Source organism: Balearica regulorum, chromosome 19, assembly GCF_011004875.1.
Source record: "Balearica regulorum gibbericeps isolate bBalReg1 chromosome 19, bBalReg1.pri, whole genome shotgun sequence".
Taxonomy (NCBI): Eukaryota; Metazoa; Chordata; class Aves; order Gruiformes; family Gruidae; genus Balearica; species Balearica regulorum.
In genome coordinates this window covers 7462373-7485114 of record NC_046202.1, presented here as the reverse complement: position 1 = coordinate 7485114, position 22742 = coordinate 7462373, and the positions used below count along the sequence as shown (strand labels likewise).

At 47.0% G+C, this 22742-nt stretch overlaps 2 protein-coding genes across 6 annotated transcripts in view; both read left to right on the top strand.

Moving 5' to 3' along the window:
- The first annotated feature begins 996 nt into the window (after positions 1–996).
- Positions 997–8759, top strand: RAD51D (RAD51 paralog D). 3 transcript variants are annotated; one of them, XM_010299689.2, is made up of 11 exons: positions 997–1081; positions 1439–1571; positions 2804–2865; positions 3020–3138; positions 3882–3963; positions 4071–4205; positions 4648–4743; positions 4930–5020; positions 5879–5949; positions 6838–7005; positions 7707–8759. In XM_010299689.2, the coding sequence occupies exons 2-11, from the start codon at positions 1490–1492 to the stop codon at positions 7788–7790; spliced, it is 990 nt and encodes a 329-aa protein (XP_010297991.2). In that variant the 5' UTR covers positions 997–1081; positions 1439–1489; the 3' UTR covers positions 7791–8759. The 3 variants fall into 3 exon arrangements, with proteins under 3 accessions (XP_010297991.2, XP_075627627.1, XP_075627626.1); XM_075771512.1 differs by having other exon boundaries at positions 7251–8759; XM_075771511.1 differs by lacking the exon at positions 7707–8759 and having other exon boundaries at positions 6838–7244.
- Positions 8760–10069: 1310 nt separating this feature from the next.
- Positions 10070–22742, top strand: part of RFFL (ring finger and FYVE like domain containing E3 ubiquitin protein ligase) — a 33252-nt gene continuing 20579 nt past the window's right edge. Inside the window, exons 1-2 of one of the 3 annotated variants that reach the window (XM_075771875.1) lie at positions 10070–10224; positions 13890–13962. Coding sequence is in view for 1 of the 3 variants with exons in the window: in XM_075771874.1 (XP_075627989.1) it covers positions 14913–14973 (61 nt within the window). In the remaining 2 variants the exon portion in view is untranslated. Of the gene's footprint in view, positions 10225–13889; positions 13963–14744; positions 14974–22742 lie in introns of those variants that run through there. The other 2 variants (XM_075771876.1, XM_075771874.1) reach the window with 2 other exon arrangements.

Below are 22742 nucleotides of genomic sequence, written 5' to 3'. Positions count from 1 at the left end.
CTTGGGGTAAAGCTGCATGCAATCCTTTCTAGAGCTGTCCCCAAACCCTTAATGCAAGTTTAGGGCAGTTAAAGTGTTTCCATAGAGCTCAGACTCATCTCTGAAATAGTTTCAGAAGTTTTAATTAAAGGTTTTTTCCTATCCACATCAGCTGCTCTCCCAACAAGCACTCAGCCCCCCCCAGCCCTGCAGGGGACGATGGGTCTGCCCAGCCGCTGCAGCTGCATTAAACCCAGCTCTGAGCACAAGCGAGGCTTTTAAAAGTGAAACAAACCCTACCCAGAAACACAGAGAGCTCTGTAAGGAAAGACTGGAGTAGCCTCACCTCTATTTCCTTTGGTCTGTCTCCTTTTTTTAATTTTTTTTTTTTTTTTTTTTTTCAAATTAGCTTCCTCACTTTTCCCCAGCAGCAACACCCACCCCCAAAACCAGCCAGCCCGGGCTCTGGTTCTGTGATTTATAGAGCCGGGGGGGCTGTGGCACTGCTGGCACCTGTGCTACAGGCATTTAGAGCCAGCTGGTGGTTGGGGGGAATTCGCTATAGGTAAGAGAGGGAAAAGGCGCTTCCAGTTGCGTTCCCTCTGGTGCAGCTCCTGGGCAGGCTGTGGTGCTGCCCGGTGTCCCTGCTCGTACAGGGCTGCGCTGCCAGCTGAAAACCCCGGTTTGCTGGGTGCGCTTCCAGAAGCACCCTTGGGTGTCAGCAGCTGGAGAGGTTTTCCCTTGCTGGGGCCAGCGAGGAGGGGAGAGGCTCTGGAGGGATGTTTGCAGGCAGAGGCTGGCAGCGCTTCCCACCGGGCGGGACCTGCGGGCCTCTCGAAGCAAACAGGGTCCCTGCTGCGCCCGGTGGGGAACCGGGGCAGGAAAACCCCGTGCAGCCCCTCGCTGGGGGGGGCTGGCGGTTGCCCGGGGGGTTAGATGGGGGTTAGATGGGGGGGCTGGAGCCGGGCTGAGCAGCCGCTAGATGGGAGTGTAAAAGTGAGCCCTGCCCGGCTCTTCCGCTGCCTGCAGGAAGCAGGAAGGGGAGCGGGCAGGGGGATGGGGACGGGGCTGCGGCCAGGGCCCCGGGGCAGCCCGGCTTCAGGTGCCTGGGGGAGCAGGAGATGTATCTGGGGTGCAAAGGGAACACGGGGTGGTGAGGATGGGGTGGGAAACTCAGAGCGGGGCTTTCAGTGTTCGTGAGGCACGTCCGCCCCGGAGGGCTCTGCCGAAGGCAGAGTGGGAGCTGCTGGCTGAGCCGGAGCCATGTCCCCTGTGCCAGCCTGCTAGCGCCTGGCTGCGGGATTTGGGGCTGTTTCCCCCTAAAGGGGGACTAAACACTCGCCGTAACCACCCGTCCCGCACACAGCCTGGGTAGCATCTCCCCAGCGTGCGTAGCTCCGGGGGCAGGCAGGATCCATGTCGGGACGGTGTCAAATCCAGTCTCCCATCTCCTCTGCAGGTCTCCTCTCTCCTGGCCCCGTGGTGCTCCGTCCTGGGGGTGGTCAGGGACATGGTGGTCCTGCGGGCTGGGCTCTGCCCTGGTCTCACCGAAGAAATGATCCGGCTTCTCAGGGCAAATGACATCAGGACAGGTAACGGAGCGGCAGTGGGGTCTTAGCTTGGGGAATGTAATTCCCTGAACATTTGGGGTGGCACTGCACCCTCCTCCTGTGCAGGACCCATCTGCCAGGCTGGGTGGTCTGGGCTGTGGGGCAACCCCAGGAAAACATCTCCTGCCTTTGTGGCTTTGGCTTGCAGCCCAGAAGCTGCAGTGGGGAGTTTTCTTAAAGTCCCACGGAGAAAAGGAGGGTGGCCACAGGTTACCTGTGATGAGCATGCTGGGTATCGAGTGCAGGAGCCCAGGGGGCTGCAGCTCCAGTACCTGTGCCCTCAGCATCCCGCACCCTGGAAGGGTGGTGGTGTTGCAATGTCCTTCCCATGTCCTCCTTGCTGGATATGGCCTCCTGGGTGGATATGGCGAGTCAGGACTTCTGCATAGGAGCAGGAGAGTGGTAGGACATGGCCAACAGAGGCTCTTTGAGGGATGATCAATTATGGCTTTTAGAAGGTATGTTGGGAGGGTTTGTGCATTTTTCCTTCTGAAAAAGCCCAAGCTCCTGGCGCACTGCACCCTGGGCACCTCCTGCTCCGAGGAGGGGAGGAAAAGACATCAGGTGGATTCTTTACTGGCTCTGAGAAACTGGATTAGAGCTGACAAAGACACCATTTTATTCTTGTTAAATGGAGTCTGTGAGATCCTGTGGGTGCTGGAGCCATGGATGTTGCAATCCTTGTTTTCCCTATACGAATTACTTTTTACCTTTATTTTTTCAACCAATAACATACACATCTATCTGAAAAAATGAATCTTGGAGTGATTCCTGGGAGCAGAGACAGGGCCATTAGTTCTTCTACCTTCTGTGGCTTTAGCCCTTCCTGGCATGCCCAGGGCTGGCACTTTGGGTCAGCCACTGGCCCCTCCAGGCTTTGGTACGCTGGCAGAAGGGGACTCTCTTGGCTGACCCCAGCTATCCAGTGGCCCTGGGCATTTCTTGAGCAAAACAGGGAGAAATTTTACCAGCTTCTCTCCCTGATCTGTTTTTCAAGAAACAATTCATTTTGCAATGGGCAGCAGGGCCGTTTCAGAGGAACAACTCCAATATTGCATTTCCTGGGGCATCCTGCTCACCCACTTGAAGTGTTGGCAGAGGGCACAGATATTTTGCCTTGTGCAGGCACGTTTTGTCTAAGCTGGTTGGTTCTTTGGTGTTCGTGGTCTGTCCAGGTTTGGCTTCCAACTGCTTGTCCCTCATGTTATTTGCAGTGGTGGATTTCGTGTCATCAGACCTGGAGGATGTTGCCCAGAAGTGTTCTCTGTCTTACAAGGTAAAGGGTGACTCCGAAGTCCTGGTTAGCCAGGGAGCTCAGAGCTGTTCAGCTCATGGCTTGGATGGGCTTCTCTGGGGGGATCTTCTGCAGCGGACATGGGTGGCCCTGGACTTTGGGGCCACCTGTTTCCAGATGTGTCTTTGCCCACCAGGTGCTGGTTGCAGTGAGACGTGTGCTCCTGGCCCAGTTCTCTGCCTTCCCTGCCAATGGAGCAGACCTCTATGAGGACCTCAAGAGCTCCACAGCCATCCTGCCCACTGGGAGCCCAAGGTGGGTACATTGCCACATGGGCCAGCAGGTCTGCCTGGGGCTGGGCTTGCTGCAAAAGATCTTGGCTGCCCAACCCAGGCTTTGAATTTCAATGTGGAGATGCCCTGAGCAGGCTCAGTGGTGTCCAAACTCCCCAGCAGCTGTTTTAAAAACTTCTAGCCAGAGCCTGGCTCTGCCTTTTGTGAGCAAGAGATGATTATTCTTCATGTCCTGTGGCTGCAAAGCCACCTGGTCTGTGTCCCTTGAGGGAATGACATTGCCGTTGTCCTTGCGAGAGCCTGCACACCTTTTGGGAAGTGGCTGTGTGTCTCGCTTCTAGACTAGACAACATGCCGCCTTCCAGCTTTCCCTTGAGGGCTCCAGAGAGGAGGGTTATGGATCTGGGAGGACTGTTGAGTGATGATGCTCCAAACTGTTTAGACCAGGCATGGAAATGAGTTACTCTATTGCATGTCCTTACTTCTTTTCCCCCATCTCCTCGCTGGGTTGTTACAATGACTGTGCAGAGAAACCTTGCTCTGAGGAACACAGCTCTTCAGCTCAGGACTGTCCTCTTGTATCCCCCAGACTGCAGATCCGCTGTTGCCCACAATGTGGACAGAGCTAGGGATGGGAGGGAAGGAGCGGAGCCTGAGGCACTTCTCTGCATTTGGGAAGGGGTCTCCAGGGACGGCTGCTTCCCGATGCCCCTGCCATTCTGGCTGAAGATGTGTTGCTAATCCCACCTTGTGTTCAACCCATAGCCTGGACCAGCTGCTGGACTCTGGGCTGTACACGGGGGAAGTGACAGAGCTCATGGGAGCGCCGGGCAGTGGGAAAACGCAGGTGAGTGGGACGGGAGGGGAGAGGACAGGTAGGGTGCAGATGTCTCCAGGCACGTGAAGCAGAGGGCCCTGGGAGAGCTGGCTGATGCCCGGTCCCTGCCTCTCCAGGTGTGTCTGGGCATCGCAGCCAGCGTGTCTCTCGGCCTCAAGCAGCACGTCCTGTTTCTTGACTCCACGGGGGGGTTCACCGCCTCCCGTCTCTACCAGATGCTTCGAGCCCGGGCAGAGGACGAGGAAGAACAGGCAAGGTTCCCTGGAGCTGGTCCTGCTGCTCCTCCACTCATGCGAAAACTGCCTTGGCTCTTGTCTGCAGACAACCCCTAGAGATGGGTTTTCTGTCCAGCTCTGCCTTGGTCCCCATGGGCTTTTTTGGGTCCAAACTCTTCCTCCCATGGCCGGGTGGGTGCTGTGCTCAGGGACAGATGCTGCACTTTGGGTTTGGGGAGGAGGGGAGGGCTTGCTGTAGTTCCTCATGCTTTTGCTCCCCGAGCTCAGTCCACATTGCTTCTTCCATCAGTGCAGTGGGGACAACAGTGTTCATGGAGCGGAGGCAAATGTGGAAGAAATAAGGGTCCCTGTCTCTGTGGCATGGTATAAAGGCAAAGAGCTGGTAGCAGCTGGACAGGAGGAATACGGTGGGTCCTGGAGGGGATAAGGCTGTTGTTGATGCCACTTTGTGCCACAGCTGGAGGCTCTGCAGCGGATCCAGGTTGTCCGTGTGTTCGATGTCTATGAAATGCTGAGTGCCTTGCAGGAGCTGCGGGATCGCCTCTCCCAGCAGGTAGGAGCGAGGGTCTGGGCCCCTCTCCCTTCGCTGGAGCTGCAAGGAGGGCAGCGGGGCTTGTGTGCCTGACGAGTGACACCAGATCACCCTGTCCTGGGGACATTCGAGCTTCTGTGCAGCTCAGGACCTCCAAAATCGCTGGATTTGTTACTATTCCACATTGCACATGGTGCCTCCTTTCAGGTTGTGAGCTCCGCGGGACCTTTCAAGATTGTGGTGATCGACTCGGTCTCGGCTGTGATTTACCCGCTGCTGGGCGGCAAGCAGTCGGAGGGTGAGCTGCTTCGTTAGGATGCGCAATGAGGTTGCAGACCTCTGCTTGTCCTGAGGAGCATCTTCCTCCCATGTTTGCTGTGCCTGGAGCTGCGGCAGGACGGATGTGGGTGCGACTGTTCCCAGCTTTGCCTTTGCGACTGGATAAAAGGGGAGTCTGTTTGCAGTGTTATCGGCAAACATGCAAGCTGGTAGTGGCCGTGCAAGCTCATGCCAGTGGTCTGAAACCCGGCCAGGGGACAAAGGAGGCACTGAGCTGTTTGCCCACAGATTAAAACCTCTGCTTACAGTGTCACAGATACATGGTGGTTGCTGGCACAGTTTGCAAAGCTCCCCTGCGGTTTTTTCTGCCAGAAAGGACCATAAATCAGGAGTGAGGGGCTTTCTGCTGACTGGGAAGCCAAGGAGACCCCTCAGACACCTTCCAGAGGGTCTTGTATACCTGGGGGCCAGCCAGTGCTATCCCAGGAGGTCCCCTCGCCACCATGTGCTGTAGGAAATGAAGCTGTGAGCTGGAAAAAAGGCTCCTGTCCCTGTTAAATCAATCTGGCCAACTTTGTCTGGAGCCTCTGGTGCTTTTGTGGGGTATTTAGGCCTCAGGGCTTCTAAGATGGGAAAGGAGGGGGTGGGATGACTTGGGGATCAGTCTGTCCATGCCACGTCCATTTGGCCAAGGCGCCCTGGAGTGTGCAGCTGCAATGGGTACATTGGGGTGCTGGTAATGGAAATGGGTTGAAGGTGTCCATGAACACTAGCACTGGCACTACATCTAGTGCTCATGCAAATCTAGATGCCACCTGCCTCAAGATGCACTTTGGGGGTTGATCCCCCAAACACCCAAATGTTTGTCCTCTTCCAGGTTTGGCCATCATGATGCAGCTGGCCAGGGAGCTGAAGACACTGGCCAGGGAGTTCAGCCTTGCTGTTGTGGTGAGTGTTGCTGTGCCTTGTCCTTTGTGTTCAGTGTGTGCTGCAGCAAGGAGCCCTGCAGAGGCTGTGGAAGGGGGCCCTGCTCCCGGCTGAGCAGGAGGACATGGTGTTCTGCTCCCTGATGCAGTTCTGCTGCTCCCCAGCCCACAGATGTCTTGTTCCAGCAAGTGTGGAGCAAGAACAGGGCTGATTTGCTGCCTGCTTGTATTGCTGTCCTCAGCAAACAAGGCATTCACTTGATTGAGCAAGGTAGAGTTAAGTACAGATGGATTGAAAGGTTGCGCGTATTTATTTTTGATATAACACCGTTTAAAAGGCTGGCCAGTTTACCAAGTAACCTCTTGCTTAGTTACCTTGGAGGAACTGCAGGGCATTGCATCACCCAGAAGGAGCTGGGGACTGGAGGAAGCTCTGCTCTAGTCTTCCCCAGCTCTTGGCCAAGTGATTAAGTTTGCTTCAGTGCATCCAAACAGGTTGCTGGGACCACAATTAATTAATGTGTTTGAATTGGGAAGGCTATGACAGAAAATGGTGGTCTGCTGAACCTGGCACTGGAAGGTGTTGAGACACTCCTGCCCTTTGATTAGCGATAAAGTGACAAGGACAGGGTGCCTGGGAGGATGCTTGGAGGCTCCAAGTTAAACTTTGCAGATGGCTTCAGCACCAGGAGTCACTGCAGCTTGCAGGTACCAGCGAGCTTCTACCCAAGTACATACCTGGGACAGTTGCGTGGGCTACATTTAGAGGGGATGGCATGGGTGTGCCAGGAAGGAAGACTTGGAGAAGAAAAACTAGCAGATTTGCCATTATCTCCTGGTGATCTCTGGTGTTTCATTACATGAGTGGCACTGCTTTTTCTGGGCACCGATAAGCCTGTTTGTGCTGCAGGTGACTAACCAGGTGACAAGGGACAGCAGCACTGGTCCACTGAAGCCAGCCCTCGGCCGCTCCTGGAGCTTCGTGCCCAGCACCCGGGTGTTGCTGGAGAGCAAAGAAGCCGCCTGGGAGAAAGCCACCACACAGCGCGTCGCTTCCTTGGCAAAGTCACCCCGGCAGGTGAGGCTCCCCGGACCGGTCCCTCTGGTCATGGAGAAGCAGTTGTGTGACTTGGAGCTGGCTTCGGAGCAGAGGGGAGGGTCCTGGGGGTAGGGCAGGATCAGGCCTCACTGGGTGACCCACGGCAATGGGAGAGGAGCAAATGCAGCCTGGTTGTATGCTATGGAGGAGAAGAGCATCTGTTCCCAACAGCCTGAGCTTGTATTTGTAGGCATGTTAAATGAGTGGCACCACTTCCAATCCAGGTCACCATGTTCCTCATGCTTGTCTTACTCTCCTGATTGCATATGGGCAGTGAGGATCCTGCAGAGCTGGCTCTGACACTCGCAGAGGTGACTTCAGCTTGAATCCTGCCTCCGTACGGGGCAGCACTGCCTCAGCCTCCTGGCTCCCAACCCACGCTGTGGCCTGATCCAAATGGGTTTGGATGCGGTGGTGTGCTGGGCAGCAAAACGCAGCCTGGATGTGCTAAATAATAGTGTGTCTGGGGGTATCTCGGAGTAAAGATGTTCTTTACTAAATTCTCTATTTGTATCTCTGTTCAGCAGACCCAGTTAAAATGAGGGCATGAGCAGACAGTATTCCTCAAGGGGATGTAATTGGGGATTTTTGGCTCTGGGGCAGGTGATGGAGCAATGTGCAGGTTTGCTTGTAGAGTCCCAGCAATGTGAGATTAAGCTCCTCTCTGTTTCCCTTTGCAGCCGACAGGGATACAGGTGGAGCTGGATATTGGAAATGGTGATGTGCAGGAGCCCAGCCCAGCAACACCCACACAGGGGCTGTGATACAGGCAGAAAAGCAAATGTCAAGGTGCAAAAAAAAAAACCCAACAAACTGGACAAGCACACTGAAGGTTTTACAGACTGCCTCTGGTCCTGCAGTCCTGGGAGGGACCAAGAAGCTTTTGTTTTGTGCTGGGGAGAAAAAGTTCCCCGGAGATCCTTGCCTCGGCAGATGCAGCCCATTGTGGCCAGGCTGTGTGGGCAGCACGACGACCAGATCCTGTCCTCTGCTGCAGGCTTGTCTTCAGCCAGCAGAACCAGCCCTGTCCTAAGGTGGTGGCTTGGGACCAGCTGGCATGGCCCTGCACAAACCCGTAGCTCCCTGTGGTGGTTTTGTTCCCCCTGTAACTCACCGCCCTCTGGTCCTGGAGCAGCCCACAGTCATCTTGGTTCAGAAATAAAAAAAAAAGATGTTGCACACTGCTGTGGTTGTTGAGTGCTGGAATTCAATTAATGGTGACTGTTGTTAACTTAATTAAAATTTTGAGGTTTAGTCCCTAGCAGGAGTGGGGTGGGACAGGCTCTTGATGAGTGACAGAATTGGATGCTTGATCTGACCTTCTCCCCAGAGCAACCCCCGGCCCTGCAGGGAGCTGCTGGTATTTTTGGGGCTCTGCTGTGCTGCATAAAGAATTGCTGTTCACTGATGGAGGTTATGATCTGGATCAGCTGGAGTGGATGAGTCCTGACTGATACCAGCTGGCCCTGTCTGATGCTCAAGGACCTACTTAATTGCATATGGTGAAGTTTAAAATAATCTCTCCTTGCTCCAGTGCTTTCCAGCTGCTCTCGCCTGCTCTGGGCAATGTCCTGGGTTGCCCCAGGGATTGCAGCCTGGCTGGCTGGAGTGAGGAGGATGATTTTCCTGCCTGTTGGAGGCTGGTGCTGATGTGGCTGGTCCTTACAAGCAGACCATTTAGCTTATGTCTCTTAAAGCTGTGAATAAAGAGCTGGTACACACAATTTTCATCAGAACTGTGTGTGCTACTATTTTATCTCTGCCGGAGGTTCTGTAGGGGAAGCAAATCTCGAGCAGGGGAAAAGCCGGAGAGAAACCTGTTTTAGCTAAGTTTGAACCAAGGGGGCTTTCTCACTGTCTGCTTCCCCGAACCAGTGGGAGGATGAGAAGTGGAACAGCCCGCTTTGAACCCTGCGTCAGGCTTGGCGTGAGACCAGCCATGTGCCCAGCGCGCATCTTCACCGTGGCCTCTGGGAAATGGCGGTGAGACATGGCTCTTGCACTTAGTCACCAGGGAGCAGTCATGGGACGGTGATTCAACAGGGATGGTGCCAGTTGGTCAGGAAGAGACTGGGAAAGGTGATGACACGTGGGCTGTGCTCCTCCAAAGCTAACTGTCCCGGGCTTTTGGGCATAGCCATGACCTGGGGGGATTTTCTCTCTCTGGCAATCAGTTGATTGCAGCTGTGGGAGTTTTATGCCCTTTTGGGAAACAGCTGGATAGGTTGGGGAGGACGGCGTGGTATGGGGCACAACTGAGTTTCTGGTGGCAGCGTGTGTGCAAGGTGACGGCGATGTCCTGAATTTCTGGGTGCGTTGCTGCAGGGAAGGCGTCACTGGGGGTGCTGGTTATTGCTCGGCGCGGGGACAGCAGAAGGGTTCAGGCTACAGGAATCTATTACCCGATCTGGAAAAACTTGTCTCCTTACTCAAGCTGATTTGCCCTAAATTTGCTTAGCAAAATTAGGCTGAGAAGAGTTTGTGACCTAAATAGCCTTTCTCCTCCATGCTCAGAGAGGCATTTCTGCAACCCTGTAAGACGGGGCCTGGCGGTGCCAGTGCGCACGGGACGTCTCCTCTCCCTGCTCCTTCCCCTTGCCTAAATCAGCTGCAAAACTGTGGGAAAGGCCCGGAGCAGGGTGATAAAACCTGTCCAAGGGCAGACAGGGCACCCCTTGCCCTGAGTGGTGGGGATGCCTTTTGGCACTGATGGCTTGCTTGCCCTTGGTGTGTATAAAATACACGTATAAGTGGGTGTTTGTATGTATTGTGTGCGTATGGCTGTGTGCATATATATACATATGGGTGTACCTGTATGTATATGTCTGCTCCCCGTGCAATGCAGCTAAGCCCCGTGCACACAGCAGGAACCCCTCCGAAGCACAGGGGACCCCCCAGCACCCCTAGCCCCCCCCCCTCTCCGCTGCCCAGACCGGGTCTCGAACCCGCGTCCCTCGGAGCCGCCGCTGCCCTCTCGGCCTCCTGAGGGCGCCAGAGAAGTCGCCGCGCCGCCAGGGGCGGGCCGCCCGGTGCTGTCTAGCTCGCTGCTCTATGGCCGCCGCTCTGGCCGGTCTCTCTGTGGCTGGCCGCCGCCGCGGTGGGCAGTTGCCATAGCGCCGCCGCCGCGCTGAGCGGAGGGCTTGGGGCCCACCCGCAGCCCGGCCGCCCTCTCTGGGACGGGGCTGCCCAAGGAGACAGGTGAGGGAGTTGGGGTGCTGTCAGTGTTTGGGGGGGCTGCCAGGGCTTGGTGGGGTGGGGCGGTGGTGGGGGCTGTCAGGTGGGGGGGGGGGGAGTGAGGCCTTCGAGGGGGCTGCCAGGTCTTGGGGAGTGTGAGGCAGGGAGGGGGCTGCCAGGGTTTGGGGGGTGTGAGGCAGTGAGAGGGCTGCCGGGGTTTGCGGGGTGTGAGGCAGCAGAGGTGCTGACAGAGTAGGGGGGGTGGGATGTGGTAAGGGGGGGCCGGTAAATGTGGAGACCATGAGGCAGTGGAGTGGCGGCTGTGGGGTAGGGGAACGGCTGTGGATTGGGGGTAGTGTTAAGTAGGGGGGAATATGGGGCAGTAATGGGCTGCCAGGGCCTGGGGGGCATGGGGCGGGGAGAATGGGGCTGCTCGGACCGGGGCAGCCAGGGGGACAGGGAGAGGCTGGAAGGGGGTTCCGAGCACCTGGAGTTCAGTTTTGGGGAGATGGAGTGAAGGGGCTCCTTCACGGGGAGCGCTTGCAGGGTTTCCCTAACCAGGGTGGGTGCGACTCGGGTACAGCCTCTTCTCTCTTGTTGAGGAAGTGGTGTTCAGAAACTCTTTCCTTTTCTGAGTTATGCTCTCAAAGGTGCTCTGAGGTTTAATAGGTTATTCCACTCAAAATGCTGTGAGAAATGAGGAATTCTTGATAAGTGCCAGCCTTCAGTATAGCTCTTTGCTTAAATTGTTGTCTCTCTGCATTTTATTGTGTCCTGGGTACCCATTTGTCTGGTATGGTGGCAGTGTACTGGGGTGATGCTGCCTTGGTGACAAGAACCCAGGTTACTTTCTTAATGAGGAGCTCTGCCCTGCTTCTGCTCAAAATCGGGGGCGTACAGCATGCTATGCAAGTTCTTCCTTTGCCACAGAAGGCAAAAGGAGTTCAGAAAATAAAAGTACTCAACTGTTCTTCAGAACAATTTGTTCCTGTAAACTGGTCAAGGTGTTTCCTGTGGAGAAAGTGTTGACGTATCATCAAATTAGTTTCTTACCGGTATTTCAGCATGTGATTGCAGGTAAATAAATGTAAACTCTCTGCAGTGTGAGCACGCGCGCAGCCCAGTCTGAGCCTTTACAGATCAGGGACTTGGCAAAACAGCTAAGAATGAATGCGCTCAATGTTATGACTGTACGATAAATAAGCTGTTGCACTTGATAGCCTCACGTGTTTTCAAACGCTGCAAGGATGGCCAGGCTTACTTAGATACTGTAGAGATAAGTATAATATTAAAGTGTAGATAGGAATGTTTTAGTTTTATGGTTCTTTGATTAAGATATGTTCGGGGTAATGTTTAATTTGCCGAGACATAAAAATGTTTTGTTTATGTGTTTTGTTTGAGCTCACTTCCTCTTCTCCGACACAGAACATATCTTCTGTGGGTAGCACAGGAGGACTTGGATGTTGGTTTTTGAGAACTGTTTCATGGCAGTATAGGAACCCAATTATAGGATTGGTAAAGAACTTAGCGGATTTACAAAATGTTTTTTTAGTTTTCCATTTCATTAGGATGGAAAATGACAAATGCATTATAAGTTGACATTTTTTGAATGTTTACACTGTAGTGGGTTGTATTTCAAAACTTTGAAGCTCAGATTTTAAGATAAATTATCATTAAGGCAGAAACATGATTACATGAAACAAACAAACAACAAGAGTGTTTACCCTTTGTCATCTTTTCCACTGCTACCTTGTTTTTCCAGAGCCGAGAAGTGGGACACAAAGCTGTGAGCTTTAAATGTTGTTTCTTATGAATTCCAGATCCTTGCATTTACCTACTGCCACCCGTCAAATAGTGGTATCTCCTTAACACATTTTGTGTTCACAGTGATGGGAGGAAATCTTGTATTCATTCTTTGTAAACATAATTGCTTTTGGTAGAACAATTGAGTCTAATGAGACAAAACAATTTACTTAGGCTGTTGTCATTTTCCATTATGGGCAATTCTCTCTGCTTGTGGGAATCCTGGTGCAGAGTTACCCGGCTACAGCACTCTGTGGTTTGCATGTCCCCTCAGCTGGTAGCAATTGAATTTTTAATTAAAAGCTGATTGCCTTGATAGTGGTGTTCATGGGTTAATGCTTAATTGCTCAAGTTTTTGCTGAATTGAGTTAGTTTTAAAGCCATCATTTAAATATTTCATTTAATTGTAGGGTAGAAAAAGTAGGCTGACTTTCAGTGAGGCTTAGTCTTTCTCATTGGCAGGTACGTGTGATTGAGCTCTTAGGAGTCAACTTAAAATAAGAGCCGAATGCAATACTCTGCAATGAGAGTACAAAGGAATAATATATATGAATTATATTTTGGGGTTGGTGGTCACTCGTTGAGTTTATGACAGAAATTGATCTTCAGGCCTTCATTCTTCTCTTTATTGTAGTTGACTTCAGTGTAGTTTTGTGTTGGTTTGTTTCTTGGTTTTGTTTTTGGTTTGTTTGTTTCTTTAAATTGTGTAATTTTCACTTGTTGTTATGCAACTTTGTACCATGATTTCTTGTTTGTAACAACTTAGATTGTAAACTCTTCAATCAGGTTGGAGCATGATTTGAGTTGAATCGCCTGTGCTATATATAGAAGGGTTATTAAAACTTATGCTTTAGACTTTGAACCAGCTTTTGCATGGTGGAAGGGTGGAAGCAGGTTTTCATGCAGTCATCTGCTGTGGTGTTCTTATATCAGCGTGCCTGCCTCTGACTCACCTAGATCTGCGTTGGAGGCAGGCTATAGAGCTAGACAGGCTGCGTGTCTGACCCAGTACTGCAGCTTTGTGTCCTCACATCTAGCCAGGCAAAATGCTGTCTTCATCTAGTGCGTGTTGGTTTCACTGTGATACATGTAGGAAAAATTGTGTTTAATTAGGTTTAGGCTGCCTTCCCATCCCTTATAGAAAGAGTGCATTTTCATATGTACGTAGGATATCTCAGAGCGTCTCTTCTCTAAAGCCTTTGACTAGTCGTGAGGGATACAGAGCCTGATCCAAAGATAAGAAATTAGATGGTACGTTGAACCAAGTATTTGGTTCTTAATAAAACACTTTGCTGGCAGAAGGATAATGTGAGATGCAGATAATTGTGTGCACGTGTCCCTTTTTTGAACGCAACTATGTGTGAACTGCTGCTGACCAGGGAAAGAGGACCTATTGGTATGTGGTAGTAAAAACTGAGGGAACTCAGTGCTTCTCTGTAGTCTGAGCTCTGACTACAAGCATAGCATGGCTTTAAATTACCTGAATATTGCTAGCAGTCTGGCGTGGGCTAAATACTCGAGTATTGATCTAAATTCTCAGGAAGTGTTATGGTCAATGCTGTGGTAAAGACTGCGCTGCTGCGATGACGCTGATCTGCCTGTGCTTTGTCCTCTGCGCTTAAATGTATTCATGTGGTGCAAATGTTTCTCCAGCCCTCCCCTGATCGCCCACTTCCATTGCGAAACCCCAGCCAGTCTCCTGTTCCCCAAAGTAATTCCAGTCATTAGTCTTGATGCGTCTCCCCATATCAAGCTTGTTTCCTCCACTTCCCAGGGACGGTCATTACAAGAAACCAGAAATTAGTACTTTGAGCTTGCACCAAGTGGCGTTGAGGGAGCACAGAACACTTTGCAGAGATAAATTAAGTGTAATCTCTGTTTCGCAGGTGGGGAGAATCGCATCACTGCTGAATTGATGTCAGAACTTGTCTGCATGCCAAGTCTTCTAACCACCTGATGGTATGTCCCTCCGAAGTCGATTATTCAGTCTTCAAAGAACATTGCAAGGTTGAAAAATTACAGTTTTCTTTAACAAACAGAGTATGACTGTCAGATCAAGAATTCAAATTCTGTATTAGTTTCTCCCGTCTTTCTCAGCCGGTTTCCTCAGAACTGAGAGATGGTTTACTGTAACCTCGGAAAGCCCTTTTTGGCTTTTAAAATTTATGTTCCCATAAGGGACTTTCTTTAAAAAGAACTGTTGCTTTCTGAGATGCTGTTTATTCTTCTCAGTGTCTGTAAAATCGACGAATTCTTCACATTAATTGCTCTTGAGGTTTTCACTTTTCTGTAAAATACTAATTAGGCTTCTTTCTCTAATGATCTCTGGCTTTTCTGCCAAATAGCCTTGGAATAGGAATTTCCACATTGTATTTCAGTGTAGTCTAAAATATTAATTTAACATCACCTTTTTTTTATGCTGCCATCTTTTTATTTATATTCAGAAGGTTGTGGGATATGCTTATAAGAATATATTCAAGCAGCACATGCTTTGAATCTTTTAGTTTAGCCTCTAGACTAATGTTAAGTGAGATTTTTAAACAGGCAAATTTAAAATACTCTCTTTTGGGAGTAGCTTGTTGCATAGTAACCTCTACTGCAGAAGGATAGTTCCTTTGGGCATTGTATATTCCATATATACACACAGATAATTTCAAATTGCAGTGTCACAAGCAGCATTATTGAATCAATGCCACTTACTGCGTGCATGAGGTTATATTGGCTTGGCTTGCTCCCCAAATGAGTCAGAAACCATAATATTGCATCCCGTGGAAGTCCAGACTGAAACTATGTGACGCCACTTTTTGTTGATGTCAAAATACCCTGCTCGGAAAGCAACTGCTACTGTCATCAGTGAATGACTTCCAGGTTTCATTCACCCAGCTACTCTGGGTGTTAGAATCACTCAGATGAATAATTTCTTCAATCTTGTGTTTGAGGACATACTCCGCGAGGTTGCATCGTGCATTGGTAAGTTTTCTTCTATGAACGTGTTGGTGCTGCTTAGGACTTTGCCTGAGCCACAGTTATTTGGAAAACTGCTGAGCAGTGGTGTTCCCAGGATGGGAGGGTCAGTGAGCAGCAAGTTAATGCCCTGCTGTATTTTGGTGGCAGAATAATCACAGCTGGGTTGGAACCGCAGCTGGTACTGCCGCTCTGTTGCAGTGAGGAATCCCTTGTCTATAGAATTGCCTTTCAATTTGTTTTATACATATCTTAAAATGGAGCTTTTACTTGTCTGGTGGAATAATTTTCTTTATAGATACTTGGATTTCATAATTTGGAGCACAAACAGGCTCATAGTTTCCTGAACAGGTTTTAAAAATGACTAATTGTTAAAAGAAGGGAAATGTTTCTCCGTTTAGATTAACAAAATAACTTACTTGAATACTTGAACCTCTTTCCTATATATGCCGTGTATTCTGTGCTAGCAGCAGAGATGGATAAAATGTCAAGCTTGATAGATTGTTGGAGCTGTTTTTTGGTAGTTAAACAATAATGAAACTGTTATATGCTTGCAGGGAAACACAGCTCTCTGTGTGTGGACTTTGTCCTGGAGAAAGTTTCAATTGTTCCAAAGAAGGGCGATTTCTAAAATGCAGCTTCTGTGGCTAGTTGCACAGCTGTCTAAATTACTGGCTGTCTTGAGGCCATTACACAAGCATTACGAAATAGTTTGGAAACAGTTTATTTTTCAAATTCCAAATAAAGTGTAGATTTCAAAGTCCCTTTTGACTGTATAATCAAAAAAGTAGAAATTGAAGCTGGTGTTTATATAGAGACTGATTTATGCTCTCGGAGCTCAGAGGCTGATACTTGTGTAATTCTTACCTCATGTTTCTCGGCTTATCGGTTGTTGCATGTGATCACGTATTTCCTTGTCGGCTTAGTCAAAGCTAGTCTATCATTGTGTGTCGTCTTGTGCAAAGGGCTCTCGGGTAAGAGGAGTAAAATCTCATATGCAGAAGAGAAGCGAGACGGAGTTGATGTAGGCATTTAATAACGTAAAGCCCAAAACCTCAGCCTTCTTTTTGACAAACTTATTACTCTTTCTGTATCTGTTATTTATACTTCTTGCTTCTTGTTACTTGCTTCTCTGACTTGAAGACCGATCACAGACTGATTTTGCAATGGAAATAACGAAATCAAGAATGTCATCCTGAGTGAAGTAAGAAATTCCTGAAAAGAATTGAGATATGTGGTTTAGCTTGCTGCTGGAGCTTCAGAAGTGAATCGCAATGCCTACAAAATGTGCGTAGAGAATGCAGTTGGAATTCAAAGCACCAGAAAATGGCTACTTGTATATAGCAAAGTAACATGCTTAAAAACAAACTACTTGCACTGTTTCTTTTTATCCACTCCTGTCTGTCTTCAGAGACATCTTAAATCTGCAAGTGGCTTTATCTGATAGTCATGAGTGGTGCTGATACCATCTCTGAACTCTTCCACGGGTGAAAACCTATTTAAAGATTTTCAGAATGTGTATACTTTGGGGATAATAAATAGCACTTTTAATACAGTTTTACCATTTTGGTTTGCTCACCTTTTGCTGCGTTAAATGTCATTTGTATCACATTTTCAAACAATGTGTTCAACTGCAGATAATGAAGCCTTTTCATACAACAGAATGTAGGCCAAACCCCAGCCTAATTCATGAAAGGCTTTACTTTGTCTAAGTGAAGTAAGATGATCATTCTTGGAATGAGTCCTGTCTCTTCGTCAGGGTTTTCCAAGTAGTGTTCTGCTCCAAACCTAAGTAACTTGGTAAGATACTGTTATGGAGACCTAAGCTTGGTGGGTTTTTTTGTTGTTTGTTTGGTTGGTTGGTTTTTTTTTACTTCTGGATGTGACTCTTAATAATACAAGCTAAGGCTTTTATTACTCAGCCTGGAATAACAGATGCAAGCTTGACATTAGATCTGTAATACGTGGTAGTATTTCCTAAAATTCCCCTAATAAAAACAAATGTGAAGAAAAGGATATAAACTATTACTGTCTACTTGACTGATCACTTTAATCGTTGATTATGGAGGAAACAGTCTAAACTTCCTAAACTTTAAAATAAAAAGGAATTTTTACAACATCCCCAAAACATTTGAAATCTAAAATCCTAGATGTTTTTCTAATCATTAATTTGATAGTGTGCTGCCTCCTTCAGACATTATTCTTGTCTCAAGTACCAAGAATGTCTATCTTTTTTTATTGACAAGGCCACATTTGTCAGTGAGACTTTTTTTTTTAAGTTAAAATGCCCCATTAAGTAAAAACAAACTTTTTGAGCAATATTTTATTCTGCATGTTACCATAATTTTCACTGTGAACTGGTAAAGAGTCCAAACAAACAAATACCAACAAAAAAAGACCAAAAAATGAACTGGACTTGTATTTTCTTTTGCACTTGTATGAAACAAAGTTGGCTTCAAAAATCATCTTGTCTTTTTTTCTTTTTTTTCGTATTTACGTGTTTTGTTCTAATGTTAAATTGTTAGGATGCTCTGCAAAAGTGCAAGGAGGTTATTCACTATAAGTATTTCTTCCCAGAAATGCCTTACTTCTATGAGCTGTGATAGTTCTCTGAAAATATTTATCTCCATTATGAATACAGTACTGCTTTGAAGAAATTAAATATTAACTTGATTCCATTCCCTGATGAGGCATTATCTGTATTTTATGTATGGAAAACTGAGGCACAGAGAATGGAAGTGATCCAGATGCACAGATTGTCCGTAAGACAGCTAGAAACTGAAACCAAAAATCCTCAGCCCCCATTGTCCCATATTAATTTATCCCATTACTAATCTGAAAGTAATTACCCAATGGAATTTGTTGAACTTCAGGACTTTTTTTTTTTTTTTAAATAGGAATAAGTGATATGTGATTTTGTGTGTGTAATCAAAAATGGGGCAGTTTCTGCTGCACTATTGACCTGAGAAAAGTAGAACTCAAAAAGGAAGAAAGTTCATGCTGATGTTTTCAGGTTATTGGTGGAAAAGATTGTGTCGCAGGGAGCTTCTTAGCAGCACAAGTCATGTCTGCTTGTGCTGAAATGCCAGATAAGTTGTTATTTGTTTGGGATCTAAGAACAGAACTGAAGGTGTTTTGAGGTTTTATTTAAAAAATAAGTGTTCTTCGTTGTTAAAGGGCTGTGTGAAAGTACAAGACAGTGTAGTATCTGTTCCCAACTTCCATGATAGTTGGTATGTTTTTTTTCTTAATGCCCCAGTGCTGGGATTTAGTCTAATACGAAAATCTTGTCTGGCATTTTACAAAGCAAACAAACCCAGCATGGAAAAAAGTGCTCCTCCCAGTTACAGAGAAGCAAAATGAAAATGTGATGATGCCTGTGTACTGCAAAGGTTGAGAAAAAAAATCCCAACAAATCCCAGGCAAATTAAAAAAACAAAATGAAATAGATTTATTGGTTTATAAACCCCAATGATTTCTGGAGCACTGACTCATGATGTCTGAATGCTTGGGCTTGCCAAAAGCTGTGAACTGAAATGTGACCCTAGTCTGCCTGTCGGCTTGGTCCGTATATGGGAAATTTCCTCTTAGAATCATAGAATTGTAGTATCATTTAGGTTGGAAAAGTCCTTTAAGATCATTGAGTCCAACCATTAACCTAGCACTGCCAAGTCCACCACTAAACCATGTCCCTAAGCACCGCATCTACACACCTTTTAAATACCTCCAGGGATGGTGACTCCACCATTTCCCTGGGCACCCTGTTGCAGTGCTTTACAAACCTTTTGGTAAAGATATTTTTCCTAATATCCAAACTAAACCTCCCCTGGCATTTCCTGAAGGAAACTTGAGGCTGTTTCCTCTCGTCCTATTGCTTGTTATTTGGGAGAAGAGACCGACCCCCACCTGGCTACAACCTCCTTTCAGAAGATGCAGGTCCTTAACGGCTGTTTGAAGCTTTCGTTACCTAGTGTCCTCTCAGTCTCTGAATCTTCTGAGGATGTTACCCTTCAACTCAGTAACCAAAAATATGGGACAAACTGGTTGTTGGGTTTGTTCATGTTCCAGGTTGACTAAAGCCCGGGTTTCAGTCTGCATTGTTTTGGGGTTAATGTTCTGTAGAGGATGAGGCTGGAAGAAGACGACAGGCACGGCAATCGAACAAGGGCAGTGGTAAAGGGACCAATGCAGAATCTTTCAGCCCTAGAAAAAAGTACTATGTAGATGATGGTAAATGGATTTTTTTCATGTTTGTCCCATGAATGTTACAGTAGCTCATGCTAGTCCTGTTGGCAGACACGGGGTGGTAAAGCTTGAACTTTCCCTCAGTTTTCAAGCTCTCATCCAGGGCTGCATGTAGGCAATTTTGAATTTCAAACCCTTCAGTGCTAAATGGAGATTGGCATAAAAATAACAGTTAATATTTATGGAAATGCTTTAAGAGTGCAACTTCAAAGTGTCTCTCAAAGTTTCACCTGTACTAACTTACCTCAAATGAGGGTGAGGTATTTTTCCTTGTCCACAGATGAGGCAACTAAGCCATGAATAAACTGACTTTTTTATTGCGATATCTTTTGTTGTCTCAGTAACAAAACTAGTATTCAGGTTTGTTGCTTTTCAGTACTGTATTCAATATCCTGGACCTTTCTTTAAGTGCTGACAAACTCATAAGTATTTCTGCAGTCTGGGAGAACAGAGCTTTCCACACAGTTTCAGATGTGACGTATGTGCTGGTCTTTGTACATGTCTACCAAAGGAGATGATACACAGTTGCATTTTATTCTATTTCAGCACCTAGTTTGGATTTGAATTCAGATTAATTTGGAATAGGCATAGCTATGAAATGAGTCTGCAGTGTTTGTACTTGTTATGATGTGCCTCAATTATATACATTCAGATCTTTTTCAGTCTAGCCAAATAAAAATGGTCTTTTTTCAAGCTAACAGTTAAATAGGTTAGAGGTTGCCTACCAGTCTGCACAGATCTTTGTTGCGTGTAATTTTACTGCACGTGCATTTTTCCACACGTATGAATTCCATGGGGTTTAGGTTGATTTTCTACTAACAGCTCCTGAAATAAGGGGGTGGGAAGAACAGGCTTTGTGTGTGAGGAATTTTGAGGCTATCTTTTGATTTCTGGGACGGGAAAAAAAAAAAAGAAAAAAAGAAAAAAAAAAGATTTAGAGGTTTACTGTTTAAAAATAAACCCAAAGCTTGGCATAAAAAGTAACTTACGGGATTTCCAACTGGTGTTGTAGCTTAATCAGCAAACGCTCTCAATTCTGGGTGTCTGAGAGACAGCAATAGAACAGAGTCTTTAAAGCATTACTGCCAACTGCAATCCCAATTTCAGACAAACTTGATGTAATTCTGACTGATACTGTACCACCTCCAACCCAAGCTCAGCTGTTGGATGAACAACACTGCAAGATTTAAGATGGTTCTTGTAACTGTCTATTTTGGGAACAGCTGCTTGAGAGTACTTCATCTCTCTGAATCCTTGTACACCAGGTGGGACAGGGAGTTTCTGTGCACATCGTTGCAGTTTGTGGTGAGATGCCTCCTGTTTTCTGTGTCCCTACCCTGCCTCTGTAGATTGGGGGTAAGGGGTTTTATGAGTTTGAGGAGCTGTGTCTGGGATGAATGGATGAGAAAGAGGCATTTCACAGCCCCCATATGCTTGTGCTTCATTCCAGAGATGAACTGTTGATGAATATGTGATTTATCCAGGTGGAGAGAAACCTCCTGTCACAATGAAACAAGATGTGCAGCTGTCATCATAGGCCTCTTGGGCCAAGGATTTCAACGGAAATAGCTTGATCTCTTTTTATCTGAAGTAGGAACTCTAGTGATATGATGAAAATACAAACTGATATCCTTCCTCCTCCTTTTTTCTCTAGCTCCCTGCATTCCCCCCATTTAGGAGAAGAGTTATCATTAAAGCTACCCAACAGTAACTACCTTCTTCCATGGTGAAAACCGAGGCGATTCAAAGCTGTTCCCCTGACATTCCCGGTTAAATTGTGGAACTGCTCCTGCTTGTTTGTAATAACTGAATGCTGAAGTCATTTCGTTCATAGCAGTCTTTTGCAGCACAGCAGAAGCTTAATTTGAGCAACTTTCTATTCTGGGCAATGTAAAATTTGCAAAGAGAGCAAGGTATTTGTAGCGTTAGGAGGAGGAAGACTCCCTGAAAAGCTTATGCTGTGCTTTTGGAGACCATTTCTGGCTTTCAGGTGGGCACAGATCCAGCTCACCTCCCTCAGCTATTGCCCTGTGGCTGTCACAGAAGAGTGGTCTAGGTGGGTTTTGAGATGAAGTGTGGAGAGTATGGAATGATGACCTGCCTTGAATTGAGCTGGTTAAGGAAACTACACAGTTATTTAATTTTTTAGGTTTTCATTTAGCAATTTATTGCTACATATTGCAATCAGAACTTTAGCAGCTAGCCACTGTTTGAAAAAAACAGCTGGCTGAAACTGAATCCAAGGAAGACTTGTGATGATGTGAATGAACAGAGAAAAAAATTCAGAGAGCAAGCCAGCATTGACCTTTTTCTCCGTCATGAAAAGGACTGATTGAAATTGTATGTGATAGTCTAGGATTCTTGGACTGCTCTTTGCTAAAGTTTTGACAGAGAGCTTCCACTTTCACTGCCACTTTTGTGTGGGGGACAAAGGATAGAGACACACGTACAGTTGCACAGGATGCTAGGAGGGTGGGAATGGGAACAAAATGGAGCAGTCTGGAATCTTACTTCTCTGGAGTTTTGTTTCTTCTCTTTCTGACTTAGTTCATGCTATATATTACAGCTGACTTGATTTTGTCTTGCTGATGAATACCATACTAGTGTGAAAGAGTGCACCGGATTTTTTAAATTGTTTTTCAGGACAGCAGGAGAGTGGAAGGGAGATAATCTATCTGAGGTCACAGCACATTACTTGGGAAGAGGTAGAGGACTAAGGAATTAAGATAGACTGGGTAAAAGAAATGATTTTCTAAAACTAGTCACATGATTTCGTTAATCATTTTGTCTTGTTTTGTGTTAACTTGCTGGAAGAATGTCACTGACTTGCAAAGGAAAAAGGCTGTTGTTGAATTTCCATTTTGGCAGATGTCTAAAGACCTAATTACAGTTAATAGCAAGAACTTTTTATCTAAATATTTTTCAGTATATAAAGTGCAATTTTGGGTCAAAATAAACAGTTTATGTTGAAATAATACACCCCCCAGGTACGCAGTTCCTTTTAAAACAAAACAGGATTTCCAAGCTTCTCATGTTAAAATTGGGAAAAGCCATTTGGTTTTACTTGTGCTACAGAGGAGAGAGAAAGTGGGCGAGTGTCGAGTTTGCAGTTCAGGTGCAAGGCTGGGAGTCAAGTGAGAGGGTTTCTGTGTCTGCCTTTGGAATTAGCTTCCTGTGCTATGCTCTATAATAATCACACGGCTTTCTAAAACCATTTTCTCAATTTTAAAATGAAAATTGCAGCTGTCTAGTTTTGAAGAGGTGCTTGAAGCTTAGATTCTTTGTGCTTTTATCGGTATTGGTGGGATTTGTTGATAGGCAAAGGTGCTGTCGCTGAAGATCTATCTGTAAATCTAACAAACAGAACATCAGCAAGTGTGGCTGAGACTAAGATTGCAAATTACTTGTGACAGAACATGCTGATAAACACTGATAAAGCTGCAAAGCGTTCTTAGAATATCCACTGTATTTTTTTCATGTATTTGAGAACTCTCTTAATTTTTCTCTCATTTAAGCAAATTTTCTAAGGG